A 17,783-nucleotide genomic window follows, 5' to 3' on the forward strand; every position below is an offset into this window, starting at 1 on the left:
GAAAAAAGAAAAGCACTTTTAATGTAGAACCCTATCATTCCACATACACAGTTCAGGAACACTGGTAGCAAACTGAGCACAAGCAGATGCTGAGGTGTCGCACACAAATGCAGAAACATGAAGTGTGTCTTGCACCGGCAATGTGTGTAGCTTCTGTCTCTGAGATATGTACATGTGGCTGGAGCACTTCCCAGGTGCAGGTGAGGTGTTCTTTGTACAGATGCAAACTCTGAGTGACGATGAGCACTGCTGGTCAAAGACTGTCAGTTTGAGTCTCCACTTGCCACCATAAGTTCTGAAGGCATCACATTGATAAGTCCATTTTGGACTGTGAAGGTGTACTTTGATGTCTGGTTCTGCAACAAGAAAAACAGATTTCAGTATCAGGAAAGTGGTATGGATAAGCGCTGCCCTACAAAACCATGCTTTTGAAATGATCACTAGGCACGTTAACAAGCGAGTTCACCAAGTGAGCTAAAATCTAGAATGTTTGGATGAAACAAAGCACTATACAGATTCCAGCAAGTGCTGATCTGATGCCAGAAGTTATCTTTAGTACACCAGGAATTCGCAAGTTATTGCGCAATCTGAACCCGTCTGTTGCAAGCGGCCCAGATGATTTACCAGCAGCAGTTATCAAAAATTGCGCTGATACATTGTCATTGTATTTTACACGATTATTTGAAAAGAGTTTGCAAGAAGGCACTCTGCCGAAAGACTGGAAATTGGCTCGCGTTGTGCCTATCCATAAAAGTGGACCGAGAAATTTGGTAGAAAACTATAGGCCAGTGTCTCTAACAAGTATAGCTTGCAAGACAATGGAGCATGTAATTTACAGTTCTATCATGTCGCACCTCGTTAAACACAATTTGCTTAACCCTGCTCAGCACGGATTTCGCCAAGGTTTGTCTTGCTCTACACAGTTGGTTGAGTTTACTTATGATATCGCAGTTTCTATTGATAAACAGAAAGTTATTGATTGCATTTTTTTGGACTTCCAGAAGGCATTTGATATTGTTGCGCATGATCTCCTTGTTTCTAAGTTACGCAGCTACAATTTGAATGAAAGAGTCATTGTATGGATCTCTGAATACCTATCCCTACGGCAGCAGTGTGTAGTTGTTGGTGGTCGCTCCTCAAACTATGGTTCTGTCACTTCAGGCGTCCCCCAGGGCTCTGTTCTGGGGCCACTTCTTTTTTTGTTGTATATAAATGATATTAATGCTGATGTTACTTCTTCGTTCAGAATGTTTGCAGACGACTTGTGTACACGTCACCTTTTCGAGGAAGCGTTCCTACCCTGCTTATATCTACACTATCAACCATGCGGCCTTGAAAAAAGAACAGAATTTTAAATACTTAGGCGTTTATCTTACTGCTGACCTGAGGTGGTCAAAGCATGTTAATTACGTCGTAAAGAAAGCTGCTGGTATATTAGGTTTGTTAAGAAGAAATTTCAGCCACCTTCCACAGCATCTCAAAGAACAGCTATATTTTACTCGCGTCCGCACAGTACTCGAATATGCATCAGTGCGCTGGGACCCACACACACAAGAACTTATTGACAAATTGGAAAAAATTCAAAATAGGGCAGTCCGCTTTGTACTTGAAAACTATTCCAGGACACTCAGTGTCTCGGAAAGCAAAAGGAATCTTCAGTGGCCAGAACTTAAAACTCGAAGAAGAAACCTGAGATTAAAATTTTTGCATAACATTTTCTATTCCAAGACTGGCATAGACGGATCAAAATATTTGAAGCCGCCTTTCTATGTCTCGAAGCAAAGGGACCACAATTTAAAGCTTCATGAATTTCCTTTTAAAGGTGACGTACTCCGTTATTCGTTTTTTCTGCGAACAGTTCGCGAATGGAATGCTTTGCCGCCACATATTGTTAATGTTCTACCTAATGATGCCTTTTTTCACGCGTTAAGTGCATGATTTTTTGTTTTTTGAATGTGAAAGTGCCCCCCTGCTGTAATGCTGAAAGGCGATGCAAGTACCAAATAAATAAATAAATAAATAAATAAACCCCATTGTTACATTCCCAAGTACTGCGTTTTGTCAGCTGCTACGATTTCGTGAACCAGCCCTGCGCTCTAGCTCCCATAGAAACTCATGCAATACAAACTCAGCTGTTACCATCAAAAATGCGGCAGTGTTTCCGCACAGAAAGTCCCAAATTCCATTTCGCGATTCTGCTTGACCCCATGTGAGAATTTTGACAGCCTATACACAGGGCGAGCGGAACAACAACAGCATGTTGGCCACAGCAGGGATCTACACTCCACTGGCACTTGACAGCCACCGTGTTTGGCAGCTTTCGTCACGCTGCACGCACACCCATGCCCTGCATGCTTATGGGTGACGTGAATTTTGTAGCGGCCGGCGGTGCAGTACGTTCCATCCCTGCTGAAAATATGCCGTAGCAGATGGCATGCGGGCAGCGTGTATGCAATGTAGTTACCCAGGTCAACTCCAAAGCTTTTGTTTCAGTCATCTGATTTCTTTGCTTGCGGCCTACAGCCTAAAAGTCACAATGTCTAGATTCCAATTAATGACGATCATAAGGGATTAAACCAGCCGCTGCAAAAACAGCACAGAAGCACACATAGTCCACAACCTCCACTACTGCCTTCCTTCCAGAGACAGCTGCACAGGCAAATGGGAAGCCATTGCACAGGGTTTCAGGCCTTCTGCACATGTAGAATGATTGTGAGAGCTACAACGTCTACAATTCCAGAGGAGTATTTTTATCTCTCTCTCTCACACACAAACAAGACGGCTAACAACAACATACCATTTTTTTTCATGAGCTATTTTCAGCTTGCATAAGCTTTCCGGCTGGTACATTTTCTTTCCGTGCTACCATGAAAAACCTAACTATGGGTTTCTACGGTATTACGGTTTTCACATGTTACTTTTGCTTGAAAACATTATGCCGTCTTGCCTACTTTATTAAGACCAACGTCGACTGTAGTCGCAATGAATGAATGATGTTATATGCACCTCAAGGGAGTGCAGCCCATTGGACACATCATCCTGTTGAGAGGAACCGTCGACAGAGTTGTGGTTGCTGCCAGGGTCACCAGGAGAGTTTTCTCCGTGATCCTTGCGTGAACTGCCCGAGTGGAAGCGGCCACCCTCGCCACGGATCCGGTTCATCGCATGCCGGTGCCGGGACTCATGCAGGTACTTCTGCAATGTGCCAACAAGTGCCCCAGTTGTGAGACAAAATCAAGTCACTACTCATTAATGATAACAAGCACAATGATGACAGTACAGCGAAAGCTTGATCCAAGCCTCATTAATACAAATTTTTGAATAATTCGAGTAAAACACCATGCTGCCACCAGGACGCATGGTTCCACGACCAATAATTCAGACTGTGCACTAACACAGCCGCTTTCCTGGCTTCAACTGGCAGATCTTTACTGGCTGAGTGACAGGTGTCATGAGAGGATTCTCGTGGAAAATGGCAAAGAAATAATTCCTCAGCATATGCCTTGCCAGAGTCTGAGTCCATCAGAATACAGGCGCTTCGTGCATTTGCCACTCATCTGAACTGCACGACTGGGGCAATGAAGCAAGCAAGTGCAGAAAGTGCAAGATATTTAATTCTGATGACTTATGCCTTGAAGCCCTTAAACAGTCCGATTTAATGTGTGCTGTGATAACACCACTGTCTTGCAGGATGTAAATTGCCAAAGCCTTCAAGAAATGAGCAATTGTTCACGAAGTCATTGAACAACATGAGATTAGAAAAAGCTACACTACAGCAGTACGCACGTGTCCATTTAACCGAAAAACAATCAAGGCCACACGAGGCTGAAAACATTGACCAGATAAAAAAATAAAAGGATTCTCCCAAGGATAAAGAAAAAGTGAGGCCAGGATATCCCACTCCAAAATCTCCAGCTTTTGTTGTTACCAAAGGACAACGACAAAAGCTTTGCAGGCTAAATTACTATCACTCATAGCACATCACTCATATCCTCCCCCTCCTTTCAGAGGGGCATCACCACCGACGAGAACACCTTTGCAAAAATAGATGGTCAGCAGCCCGAATGATGATGACAAAACTGAGGAAGAAAAGAAAACAAGCTGCCATCACTGCTGCAAGCAATGCTAGCACAAAGTCCCACAGGTTGTGATATCACAGCCACTCAACGTCACGCTGGTAGTTAAAACAACCCACAATGATCACAGAGTAGAACAGTGACATCACTAACAATTTCTCATTGGTCTACAGTGTCGTGACATCATACCACCGCCTTTACATAGTACCTCTGAAGAAAGAGAAAACAGTCGAGCTGTGGCTGGGACCGCTGCTCCCGAGTTGGAAGCTGAGCATGCTACCCCTCGACCACTGAAGAACTTTTTTCTTTATTGCCTTCAAAGACGTGGAAATACAAATGCACTACAAGTCAGGTGGTTATTAACGAAACTGCAGCCCTCTCAGCTGGCAGTGAACATTCCAACTTTTTAGTTGTGTTAGATTTCGAAACAGCAATACAATTTCATCATTGCAGTTTGTCCTTCACATCACTGATTTTTGAACATTCTTTTCACTTTCATTAAAGAAAGGCCTTGTGAGAAATAAAAATAAAAATTTGAAAAGAACAAAAATAAATTAAGAACAGCGTCTGTGTCTTAAGTGATATGCAAAGAGTATCCCAGGCCAATGAAGGGACCTATTGATGCTCTCGCGTCATACCGTTTGGATGGATTTACCAATCTTTATGAACGGATAAGAGTGAAGCGTAGCCACGCCAACTCGAGGATTCTTGAGGTATAGTTAAAAACTCAAGTTCAAATAGCGCATCTTGAGAACTACGGCTTGTTGTAGCATTGCTCTTCCAAACGAAAGGAATGCATCGGCTGATGCATTTGACGGTGCTGGTGTCGATGGCCCCATTGACCCATTTTGGAATAGTGTATGAACTTTATGTGAAAAGTGCCTTTTGACATAGAAAAGCGGTCATTTGGCACAGATATATACCATATTTACGTGTATAAGTCATGGCTTCTTCCTGGAGTTTTCGTCGGTGCAACTTGTACATGGCAAAAAATGACACGCCACCGCACGCCATCTTTTGCCGTCTTCAGTAGCTATGTTTCAAACAAAAACCGACGCGTAAAAGAGAAAAGAATCGTGTTTATTTATGAGAGTTTTAGCGCAGTGCAATCCGGTACTGTGGGGACTTAGCTGCCCCTGCACAGTGGCAGGTGTGTGTTCCTTGGAGCAATCTGCACATGCTCAGATCACGGTAATGGGGCACGGATTGTGCTGCACTGAAACCGTATTTTTAAACGTTATCCTAGGGTAATGTCACATAATCGCAACAACCAGCGAAGTCACGAAAATTTTCTAATTCAGCATTGCGTCCTTACAGCACGTCGTGCGTTGTTCTTACTCAACATGATGCTGCCTGCATACCTCAAAATGATGAGAGGTAGCTCAATCACACTCACATCCACTCACTCACGCCAACATTCAAGTCCACTCACACTTGCAACCATTCACTCACACTGATGTCTAATCCCACTCACACTTAAGAACACTTGCACTCACTACCACTCACTCACTTTCCCGTTCACTCACTGTTTCCTTATTTACTGACAACGGTGGGGTTGAGAGATTTCCGGCCCAGCCGACTGTTATCGTGGCTCCAGTGGTATAGCCTCGGTCACACAGATGTGGTGTTGAGCTGAGCTGTTTAATCTAGTGCAGTCCTACTTTCCAACTGTACACATGCGCAGAAAGCCCAAGAGCCAACTCTCATGCATTAGCAGTGTAAAGTGCATTTCAGAGCCTATTTTCATCACTAATGACTGCAGAGAAAGGGCAGCAAAACTTGCCCTGCGCTCCTTTGGTATGCGACCCTCAGCCTCAAGCCGTGCCCTGGCCTGGCGGCGCTTGAGAATGCGGTGGTACTGCTTGGCGTTGACATACAGGGGTTCTTCCTCCACCATGTCAGCAGGAGCAGCAGCAGCCGTCGTGGTGGTGCCTGGCAGCGGAATACGCTGGACAGCCTGCAGGGTCGCAGCCCCAGCATTGGCTGCTTGCGCTGCCGCCACAGCACTGTGGTTGGGCACCACCTGTCCAAAGATTGCTCATGTTATCCTCTTGGCCCAACTTCAACCCAAAAAGAGCGTTTTTCTGACCGTACTCTTGCAAGTGCATGCTCCAAGAACTGCGTGCCCTGCCTGAGCTGCAGTAAGCCGGGCACCCAACTATCCACTTTTCCTTTTCCTCCTTCTTTAGCAAGTAGCCGAGTGATGATTTGCTATGTGTGGCAACCTAGACTGCAGCTGGCTGAGCATTATATACAGGCTGTTTCAGCAAATGTGGCCAACTATTTATAAAAACAGATTTTTTGAGCTATAGATATGGCTTCTGTGGCACAGTAATGCCAGTGTTTGCGGACATTCAACTCCACCTTGTGGGAGTCCCCTAAAAAACATCTGAACTTCACTATAATCAGATACAACTTAAAAAGTGCATGTTTTTTGCAGGCACAAAGCAACACTCACCACTACAAGTCACTTCTTGGAACACATATCATACAACCTTCTCTGTGCCCCTTGCACTGCGGTGCTCGCTACGTGGGAGAGGTAATGTGACGTGCACCATGGAGTGACATGCAGTGCTGGTGGGTGCTCCTTTCCGCATGCCAATTTCGCACGTTCAAATTTTGTTGGTGCAGCACAAATAGTCAATGCCACAGTATTCCATGGAAAGAACAGGTATTCTCCGCAATGCTGCTATCATAAATAAAAAAGAGAAAGGGAGACGCCAGGAAGATGTTTTATCCATGGTGTGCCTGAGGGAAGCTACGTTAGGCAGAAGCATCAAGCCACACAGATGCCAAGCAAGACACACCACCCACCATGACAATATTGCCTCCGCCAACTGAAGAATTGAGGGTGATAGCCTGTGGTGCTGCCTGCGTTGCCTGCACCACCTGTGGGGCACCTGCCGATGCTACCTGGGGAATCTGGATTATGCCTGGAGACCAAGAAGAGCAACATCAATCAGCATGCCCCACAGCAACGTCGTCTTTACAAGTGCTCCTGGCAAAGCACCAAGTTTCTCCCTGAAATGATGCATACCTCCTGGTCCTTGCACAAAATTTGTGCCGTCGACTGTGACAGGCTGGTACACAAGCGTCTGGCCATCCGACGTCTGTAGAATTTGGCCTTGCTGTGGCTGCTGGATAATGATCTGTAAGCAAAGAGCTATTTGTGTGAGGGTGAGTCCCAAAGCCACATTCACTCTGCAGTGCTGATAAGGCCACTTTCAAACATTTAGAAGCTTAAGTGCAGATCTGAGAATGTGAGCTGTGCTGGAAGGCAACCTTTGGCTACAACAGCTGCAGCTGACGGAATATTCAATGGACGTTATGAAGCATTATGTCTCTATGCATGTTTTAAATTACATAAGTACAATGCAATACAATACAACAATACAATGTTTATTCAACATCTCAGAGATGTTTGGGGTACGGGTAAAAAGCCAGAAGGCTTGACTAAGGCTCGTACCCCAATATATGGCAAGCAGTAAGCAGCTACATGCTGCAGTGGCTAAAAATAAATAATTAAAAAATGGGTGTGATAGAAGAATAGAAACACAAGTCAAACATGAGCATACATGAAAATAAAGCACACTGTAATGAAATTATTAGTTAACATGGTGAAACGTACACAATTACCCATACGTACAGCATGATCCGAAGACATCAGCAATAAAGAACACAGCAAAAAAAAAGTAAATGCGCAGACAGTTTCAAAATTTAAAACATGACGACATTTCAGTCCTATACATATTGATTCCGCAGGCTCTTCAGTGAAATACAGTCAAAATCTCTATTGCTGTCCCTTGCAAAATCATTCAGCAATGTTGGCAGTCTAAATTTTAACATTTGCCTTCTGTATCCTGTACAGCATTTGCTCAATTTCCATTCATCTGGGTTGCGCATTGGGTACATAGGCGTGTATTTTTCAAGATTTGCCGGTAACTTCAAGGTGTCATTCCCTTTGGTTCTTTTTAACCTGTATTTCTTAGAATGTCTATAGTCGCACATAGATTCTACGCTCACAATATTTAGCTGCTTGTACATCTCCTGCATGTGAATTAAATAGGGCGCTTTGCATATTATGCGGATGGCACATTTTTGTAGCAAATGGAATTTATGAATGTTGTCTTTTGTAGTGGTTCCCCAAACAAGTGCGCCATAGTTGAGTGATGATGAGAATAAGCAGTTCTAAAGCATAATATTAACTGCTCTTGGAAACATGAAACAATGTCAGCACATGAGACCTATAGTTTTAGAAAATTCTTTGATGAGGTCATTTATGTGTGCATCCCAGGACAAATTTTAGAAAAAATAACACCGAGTGACTTGTAACCCTGAACAACCTCTATCTCTATGCGGTCAGTGACAATCGGCGGTGATAAATAAACTCTATTTCTTGGATGAAACATAACAGCCTTGGTTTTTGCAATATTTAGTTTTAATTCATTTCTTGCTGCCCAGGTGCTAACGAGGTTAGGTGTTTGATTAGCTTGACAATGACATGACAGTTTGTCTTAAGCAGATTTTTTTTTTACTTTGAGTCTTGTGGGAAGGCAACCAAGTGGTTTTACTTGTTCGTCTTATCCAAGGATTCGTCTTAACGGAAGTCTACTGCACTCTAAAAATATGGCAATCATTTTCACGTCGATGATGATGACACAGAGTCGCATTCCCATTAGCAACTTATGAAGGCACTCACCTGTTGCCCCTGCTGACCCTGAAGCTGGCTGATGGGGATCACCTGAAGCTGCAGAAAGAACAGCTTAACTGCAGCAGCAAACTAACAGGGTCTCACATTACCATTACACACTTACTCCTTGGCATCAAACTGCCATATAAGAGGTAATTTTAAATGTTCTTGCAATTCACAAAAGCTGCACAAATTCCCTACAGAATGGGCACTTGCCTCTAAGTACACTGGTTAGGTTTTGCAACGAATTGCCAAACAAATTGGACCCTGCGGCAGAATAGCCAGCTGTTTGTGATGCTTCTGGAAACATTCATCTAGCACCCAGTCAGCAAATTACTCTCAAAAGTGCAAAAGGTACTGCCACTACAACTTCGACTGGCTGACTGAAGGCATAATAGCCTTTCTTTAGTTTACTGCAGCAACCAAATGTGCACTTTGCTTCCTAAGCTAACAAACTTTTGGTGCAAAGCTGTCAATGACTGAGAGCCGCATTACCTAAACAGTGCAACAAACAATAAACCAACTGTTATGAAACAAATATAGGTGTAAGCCTCGCACAATGCTGTTTACGTCAATGAAATAGTCCATCTTGTGTGCCCTTCAGTAAAAGCTCGTTAATTTGAACCACATTAATTAAAAAGCCTGGATAATTCGAACTGCTGGCACGGTCCTGGCCGAGTCCCATGTAAGTCTATGCGTTGCAAGCTCACCAGTTTAGACGCTATGGGTTTCGTACAGGTGAATTCGAAAAGGGAGGCCATGCCCAGTTAAGTCTGGCGTGGCAAGCAATCATCAAAACAGAACAACTCAAACCTGATTCTATGCTGGAGTCGCTTGCACACCTCTAGAGTGCATGCAGCTGCAGGTGCGACTTTCCTGTCTCCAAGAACAGCCAGACCCCATAGTTTTGGCTTTGTTTTTCCGTGCTTCATGCCTACCAGCATCAGCCAGCCAACTGAGCTCAGCTGGGAGCTGTTTCAGGCCCCGACTGGAATGTCGCTGGTCTTTTATCCCCACAATTTTTCTCGCTGCTTTGGTGTCAGTGATTGTTCACGTCCACATGGTTCATCTGTTCTTCCAGTGCACCGAAACTGTGCGCTTGCCCCATGCTGCTTGCAGTTTGTACAGTGCAGCCCCTTTACACATGACACTCCAGTTTTTGAGGGGTACGACGCAGTAGCGGTGGAGCTCCATGCCAGGGAGGCCCTTACCACTTGGAGCCGTTCTGCTTCGACACTCTTGACAGCATGCACGGGATAAAGCACTGATGGAAACATGAAAAATAAGTCATCATCGTGCCATTCTCATCTAAAAGTAAGCATCCATTGCTCAGTCTTTCACCAAATAAATTTACCATGATGCAGGTGGTTCTTGTTGGCTTTTCTGGGGTCATTTATTAATTTGAACTTTTTTCTGGTCCCCTAAAGTTCGAATTAACGAGCTTTTACTGTACTGCCATATTGCCATATTCTGAGGGTGTCGTTTGGATACTGAAGACTTGGTAAATATGAGAATACACCGCTCACTGCTCAAGCCTGTGCCTGCAAAACAAGAAAACTCAACAGCAGTGCGGCTGAAAATGCACGGTTGTCAATAGTTGAAATTGAAGAGTTAACTTTTTAACCTAACCTTATTTCTACATTCTATCATGTACTCCAGCCTACATAGTCCAATTCACTTACATAGGTGAATTTGCCCACAGCGGCAAATTCACCACTGCAGCCTTGTTACAGCAGTTCCGAGAAAATACTGTAATTGTTGCAGCTCCCAAGCAACCTCATATGGCCATATATATGCCAAAATAGACACATTGGGAGCACTGCATGTCTGTATATAACAAAAAGTAAAAGATAACCTAAGCTGCTTGCTACTATTAAAATAAACTGCAATCCACTTTATAACAATATTGAGAAAACCGGAAAATCAGATCATTATAATCGATTATCGTTATATCTGGACCGGCAAAACATTAAACTCACCCACGCATTCCCCCATGCAAGTGAGTATTCCCCCATGCGTGTAGCCACCCCAACCGACGCTCTTGTGAAGGGTGCACACACAACATCTTGGCGCTCCCGTCAAAAGATGAACACGCCGTGATGTATTGTGCACATCATCTCGGCGCGCTGCTAAGATCTGTGCTGCGGACAACGCAAAACGGAGGTATGCACTAAGAAAACCTAAAGCTTAAAAAAAAAAAGCTGTGGCTCAACTCAGCTAAGAAAGGTTATACAGAGCGAAAGCTTGATTAAGCATGGTTAGACACAGTTTAGCTTTGGCACAGCGGCAGTACCGCACAGGGGTAGTACCGCAAAGGTGGCGAGTGCTGCCTTTTACTCAGCAAGAGCGAATTACATGGTTAGTCACGTGGCACAACTGGCGAGAGTGAGCGGTTGGAGTGGCACCGGCGCAGCAGCAGAACAAGTGGTAACTGCTGTGACAAGTCACATGCTATGACACCATAGCCACACCTGCGGCGAGCCACCAGTTAGAGGTCAAATCCAAGTGTCATTTGACGTTCAGATTTGCATGCGAGAAGTGGAGCCTTCGCTCCAAAATAACAATTTCACTGACAGAAGTTAGGGTGTGGGGAGAGGTCAAAGGCATCGCCTTGCGCTTAGTCTGTGTCATTTCTACCCAGTTCACGAATGCACAAACTAGCAGAAATGGTGGAAACTATGTTTGGTGAGAAAGCATGGCGTGGCAGCAGCAAGCAAGCTCTTGCCTCCTCCCTCAGCAATTGCGACGATGATAGCGCTTGGTTCCCAAGGTCATATACACAAAGCCCCCACAGATTTCGCCAAGCGGGTCCATTTGCAGAGTTTTCACATCTCTTGCTTCAATATATTTTTCATGCGACAGCGTTAAAATCACGGGCATGGCTCTGGCAGGTGAAGCCGAGAGAGCAACCTAGGAGGCAGGTGGGCCACTTAGGTCACGGGACCTTGCGGCACCATCACCACCTGCCCACCGGATAGTGAGCAAACTGCCCACCATGGCAGGTGGAAGTTAAATTATGATTGCTCGCTCGGGAAAAGCAACCTGGGTCGCTCAAGGCCCACAGCTGGGAGCGCCTGCCATCGCAGGACAGTGGAGTATTGCTTAACCGCTGCGCCACTGCACCGGGAGTTGTACGAGGACTCCCAATGATCTATGAATGTAAACTAGAGAATGACCTTCTGCTTATATGGGAATTAGCCCATTAAGCTATCGCGTCATACTTTTAAGGCGGAGCTGAAGTGTCCCATTCAATTTTTATCTTTTTTTTTATCAAACTTTCAGACATTTTGTTGGTAAACACTCCAGGGCGGCCAGAATTCTATTGCTGTAGCCATTATTTGGCCAATAATTTTAACTTTATATACAGTATATTTTTACATAGGGGCAATTGGAGAATTGATAAAATTCATCTAACTAAAGAATTTGATCGTTACATCTGGTATCGTTATAAGTGCATATTTAGGCGTGTGCGAATATCCGGTCGAATAGTAAACTATTCGATTCGACCCAAATGTTTGGTAGTCGAAATTTCGACAAATTCATCTTGAGCGAATAATGTTTCTGGAACCCTTGCTCTCGCACGGCGGCACGCGCGCAACCAACGCCCCAACAAGCAGGGGACGAATGTCACCCAGATCTGTACCTGCCAGGTGTCTGTGGCTACACCAGCCGCAGTGCACACACGCCGTAACTGGCAAGACAGTGTAAAAGGCTGGCCAGTGCCTGGCACATTGTGGCATCCTCAGGGCGATTTGTGCGTGCACAGTGGCTCCCGACGGAAATGGATAGCGCTATGTTAAATGTCTCTAATCGGAAGACACGCGGCTCCCTTGACTTCCGCAAAACGAGTCTGAGCTGACTGCAGCTGCCTCATCTGCTCTTCTCAGCATGAAATTCACTAAACAAGCGCGACGGCACAAGCATAAAGGGGAGCCAGCATGAGACACATGGAGGTGGGTGCCCCTTTCAGGCGCCTGACGCAGGGTGGCGATGGGTGTGTGGTGTGGACGCCTATCTGGTGTCATGGAGTCGCCACTTAAAAGCAACAGCTGCGCAACAACACAATCATAATTATGAGCAGCCGCTGAAAGCCCCACATACAGGTCTCACACAGATACATTGGTACCCCAAGTGGGTTGGCTACCCCAATTTCTGATTCCCATTTTTGCAGAAAGTCAACACAGCTTCAATGAGTGTGCAAAAGTTTTAATGCAATCTCTCTTTTTCTCATATGATGGCCTCGTGTGTTCGAAAAATACATGATTTTGAAAATTCCTACTGTGCCATTCAACATTTTTTGTGGACCAAGTTTTTGTGCATGGCAAAATGTATGGCTAGGAATTAGTTGAAGAAAATTACTATATGCTCCTAAATTTGCTTCAAACCAAAAAACCACTATGCGCACAGATTTTCTATATTATAGCCTGCACACTATACATATAAGTGAAACCTCACATACTTCAGACTGAACACGGTTATTTATTAAGGTATAACCCTTGCTTGCCCCTTTGAGCAAAAAAACCCATCTCTCTCTCTGCGTGCACACGCACACGTGCCTCTACTGACTTTTTGCGACTAAACCTATTGCAACTTTCAAAGCCGCACTTTTTAGTAGCCTGCAAGCTTGGAAAAAAAGGAAAAGGGCACAAACACACCTACAACCTTTCCAATGGTAAACATTTCCGGCTGACATCGGCAGCTTTTGACGCACAGGCAAATGCCACTTGCGCTACTGGAAATCTGAGGGCACATATGTGTAGTTTCAATAACTAAAAATAAATATATAAATACCAATTCAGGGACAAGTAAGCACTACCAAAGATAATGTAGTCTTCTCATAAACTGCTGCAGTGCTACCAATAAGAAGTGCAAGTGCATTTGCATTCATGGCATCTTTTACTGAAGGTACATCAAGCATGCAAAAGAACTCAAGCTGAAACAAACCAAGGAATCCAATTTTAAATAATAATAATAAAAAAGAAAAAAAACATTGGAATGTGGATAACTTCAATTAAATAGGTGAGTGAGATTCAGACACAAAAAACAAAACAGCATCTGAAGGTAGTTTTTTGTTAGTCGATTCTACTCCAAGTACGAACTATAGAGGAAAAACGTTTTCAGCGGAAATCTGCCCTCACAGACCATAAACTCGGTATATCTACTTTTATGCCACCCTACCTGTGGTATCTGCTGACCTGGCTGTCCTTGTATTTGGATGGCCGCGGTTTGGCCATTTGGCAGTGTCTGCACCATAATCTGTTGGCCACCGGCTTGCAGAAGCTGTGCTTGCCCGTTGCCTTGGGAGACTTGCAGCACCTGAGAAGCCAAAGAAGGCATTCATATAAGGGGCCGGTCCTGTTGTCTTCTTCCTTCTTTGTCCCTCGTGTCAGCGCTGCTATTCCCAGCAGTATGTACCAACTAGCTCAACTCTCCATTTTATCTAAGGGGCACCTTGCAAATCAAGCACTGCTTGGGTGCCAGATTAGCGATATGAAAACAAAAAAGTTTATACGAGACAAATCCTGTCGCACATCTGTTTGGGAACAGATTCATTGCACAAACTACAGGCCGACTAACAATGTATTTAAAGCAAGTATAGTTGCTTGCAGCTTTACGAAGTGTGAGTAAAGCAAGGGTCATATAAGCACAAAAATTTATAGCATGCTTCACTGTTATCAGGCATTTGTAAGCATTTAAACAATCTGCAATGAAAAGCAAGCAGTATAAGCAAGGCTATTGCACCCATTAAACAGATACAGATGCAATTGTTTCACTTCTGAAGTTCTCAAGCATTATAAACTGCCTCTATTTCAACACCCATCAAAAATTTTTTTTTTTTTAAATACCAGTGGCACAGTCATGCTCAAATTTCAGGTTTGTTTTGCACAGGTAAGGATTTTTCACTGTATCTTGCTTTGTCAATGCAAGAGAAATGAAAAATTGGCCTGGCCACCAGAAGAGCAAGCTCAGCCAGACAAGCAGACAATGCTGTGCCACTGGTCTTCTTGGGTTCTGTCCTTTTCCAGCAGATGGCAACACCAGTTCACTCAAATGGCGAGGCAAAAAATGCACTTGAGATAATTTGTACTTTCAGTTCAGTCAAACAAATTTCAAAGTTTTGCTGCATCGGCTATATTTTCAAAGCAGCTTAATTCACATCACAAGTTCTCTTAAATTCAGTTACTTTCCAGCTTGCTTGAACATTCCCGGTGAGCAACAGAGCGACAGCCGAGGTCAGGTTTGCGGCGGCATGCGAGCTGAAAATTCGGCCCCTCAAACTGGTTAACTTGGATACGGTCCAAGGGGGGCTGTGTCGATCAGAGTCACCCCATCGCCGCATAGTTTCGTTTTCTGAGCTTTGCCACCAGCTCGTGATGATATCGGCATCAACGAGCAAAGGCCAGCTGCGCGCTAGTCCGGATGTTGATTGACACGCAGCTGGTCCTTTTTTCTTTTTAGGTGTCTCGCTTCTCTCTGCGTGGTCATGTGTGCCGAAAAAATTGGTAGGGTTTTCACGTGGTTAAGCCAAGTAGTAGATGTGCAAAAGCATGTGTATAGCCTGGATGGCTCATGGTTTTGCTTTGCTGAGTCATCAGCACCTCTGGCGACGAAGTTACACTCAGGTTAAGCTCTGGTTGAGGTTAAGCTGATCTGATCTGTTCGTGCCACAGATGGAAGTTGGTGAAGACGACGATGTGCAAAGCACAGCGCAAGAGTGTTCAATAACACGAGGTTTGTTCGGCTGCGGTGACTGCCTAGTGGTCTTGCACAGTGGCCTTTGAAGCTGATCTGTTCGCGCCGCTCTGCGTTCGACTCCCAGTCGTGGATATTGATGTGATTTTTTTTTTAACCTCCTAACGTGGCGTCGCTGTTGCTAGACAACAGCACAAGATCCTAAGATGACAGGATTCTTGGTCGGTGCTGGTGAGCATATGAGTGCTTTCACACGAGTTGCTCATTGTGTGGAGGCTCAGCCACTACTGCGTCACACTTATGAAGAAAGCCACTGAAGGCCTATTTTGGAGCCGTCCCGCTTTGATACAATCAACAGTGGGCATGCAGCACAGCGTGATGGATTGCCGAAAAACTGTAAGTGCCACGCAGTTTTCAGTAAAAGGCAGATGACCATTGCTCATTTTTACATAGTTAAATTTGCTGTGGTGCAAAACTGTTTTCTGGTAAGTTTTTTGTAGCCATTCGACCATTCAACCTTCAGGTACATAATTAATTTTCTTGTCCCTTGTGCTCCCAATTAATGTGGTTTTACTCTATTGGGAAACCAGTGCATTATTTTAACTTTTTTTTTTCCACCACACAACAATTTCGAGACTGGTGATTTGAGTGAAGACATCAGTGCTTTTCAGCCATATGCTATGTTGTGCATTCAGCGACACTTGCATAGTGAACTAAATTTAAATAGAGGATCATATTATGGCACATTTGTGATAATTCAAACAAAACTCTCTGGCCCTTTGAAGTTAGTGATAGCATATTGTATTTATTACTGAGAAACCTTGAAGTGGAAATGAAATATTTTTTCCCACCACCTGATTCAAACTCATGACATTAATAATGTTGAAATTGTTTGGACTCCCTCAACCACTGGCTGGAAGTGGATAATTCAAATAAAGAAAAGCACTGCGTGGAAAAACAGCCGGTGGCGGCAATATCATTGTTTTATTTTTTAGCTTTTTCTAGCTTACAAGATTTTCAGTGCCCCTTGGAAGAATGTAGAATCAATCGTTGCAGGCCAACTTCAATGTGTCCCAAGTGTTGCAAATTCACGACATCCTGTTCCGCACACCATCTACTCATTTCAACACTGAGCCTGAATACGAAGTGTGACGACGTCAACGACCGGCACTTTCTGCAATAACATTTGGCCTCACCGTACTCCAGCTACATAAAGAAAAAGGGGGGTGCAAATGTCAGACTTCTTGCCGGCGTTCAACAATTCCTCACCTCTCTTTTTGTGACAAATGTTGAGAGAAAATAAAAGCATTCCTTGAACATTCCTTCAGGCATTCAAGTTCATTCTTGAATTTGGTCTTTCGCACAACTCTGACTAGTTGCGCGTAATGGACCAAATGCTAATTTATTAACTGCCTACATGACAAACCCACAAATTTTAGCCACAGTGACAAATTTTGATATTGCCCTTTGAACATGGGTACATAATAATTTTCTTCTTTGAATCCTTCAAAATTTGGGCATTACTCCTTTCTTTTCAGATTCCACTTGTGCCGAACTGTGAGTGTGCTTACACTCAGGTTCACAACCTTCGGTTGAAGTGGCCAGCTAAGTGCATGTCTGATTCTACTAGGTGCTGAGCACAAGCGGCCACCAGCCCCAATCAAGGAAGCAGGTGTGTGCGTACTCACCTGCGGCTGTGCGGTGGCAACATGGGCAATGGGTGTCCCAGAGAGAGACTGCATGACGGCCACCTGCTGCTGCTGCTGGTCAGTGGCGGCCACAGCCAGGGGCTGGCCCTGCGAGGGGCTTGCCCCCACCGAGCTCACCACCTGGTACTGCTCCATTTGCATGACTGCCCCCCTTTAGGCCCTTGGTACGGATCTCCACCTCAACCTCCAACACTGCAAAGAGAACAGCCATCAGGAATTGCAGTCTGTTGCCCCGTGCACAACTAAACTTCAGAGGCCCCATTTGGAGCCCACAAGACATACTGAAAACAGTAAGGCATCACAGCACTGCTCCATCTGCCCATGGCTATCTCCCTTGCAATACAGAATAATACACCTGTACCAACAGGCCCACTTCTCAATCCTAGCTTCTCTACCAATGTGAAAAGTGGCCCTGTCAGTATTTTCCAAATGAACCCACATTGCTCCCAAACTTTTTTGAAGGCATAAGTTATGAATGGGACTGCATCAGTATGAAGGTCATCCCTCCTTTCATATTCCACTGAAGCCACATTGCAAGATGCGCACTGTACACATGCCCTCATGGTTATATACAATTCTATCACTTCATTTGTTTACATGCCAATCCACTCAACA

General features: G+C 44.5%; 1 protein-coding gene across 5 annotated transcripts in view; it reads right to left on the minus strand.

Annotated features, from left to right (window-relative positions):
- Nf-YA (nuclear factor Y-box A) overlaps positions 1 to 17,783 on the minus strand; it is a 23,767-nt gene continuing 5,984 nt past the window's right edge. For all 5 annotated transcript variants that reach the window (XM_077663541.1, XM_077663540.1, XM_077663544.1 and 2 more), the window contains 8 exons: positions 17,148 to 17,360; positions 13,945 to 14,082; positions 8,776 to 8,823; positions 7,114 to 7,225; positions 6,891 to 7,009; positions 5,860 to 6,099; positions 3,007 to 3,195; positions 1 to 356 (listed from right to left, as the gene is read on the minus strand). In XM_077663541.1, coding sequence (XP_077519667.1) covers positions 264 to 356; positions 3,007 to 3,195; positions 5,860 to 6,099; positions 6,891 to 7,009; positions 7,114 to 7,225; positions 8,776 to 8,823; positions 13,945 to 14,082; positions 17,148 to 17,309 — 1,101 coding nt within the window. In that variant the 5' untranslated portion in view covers positions 17,310 to 17,360 and the 3' untranslated portion in view covers positions 1 to 263. The remainder of the gene's footprint in view (positions 357 to 3,006; positions 3,196 to 5,859; positions 6,100 to 6,890; positions 7,010 to 7,113; positions 7,226 to 8,775; positions 8,824 to 13,944; positions 14,083 to 17,147; positions 17,361 to 17,783) is intronic.

This window comes from Amblyomma americanum, chromosome 4 (genome assembly GCF_052857255.1).
Source record: "Amblyomma americanum isolate KBUSLIRL-KWMA chromosome 4, ASM5285725v1, whole genome shotgun sequence".
Taxonomy (NCBI): Eukaryota; Metazoa; Arthropoda; class Arachnida; order Ixodida; family Ixodidae; genus Amblyomma; species Amblyomma americanum.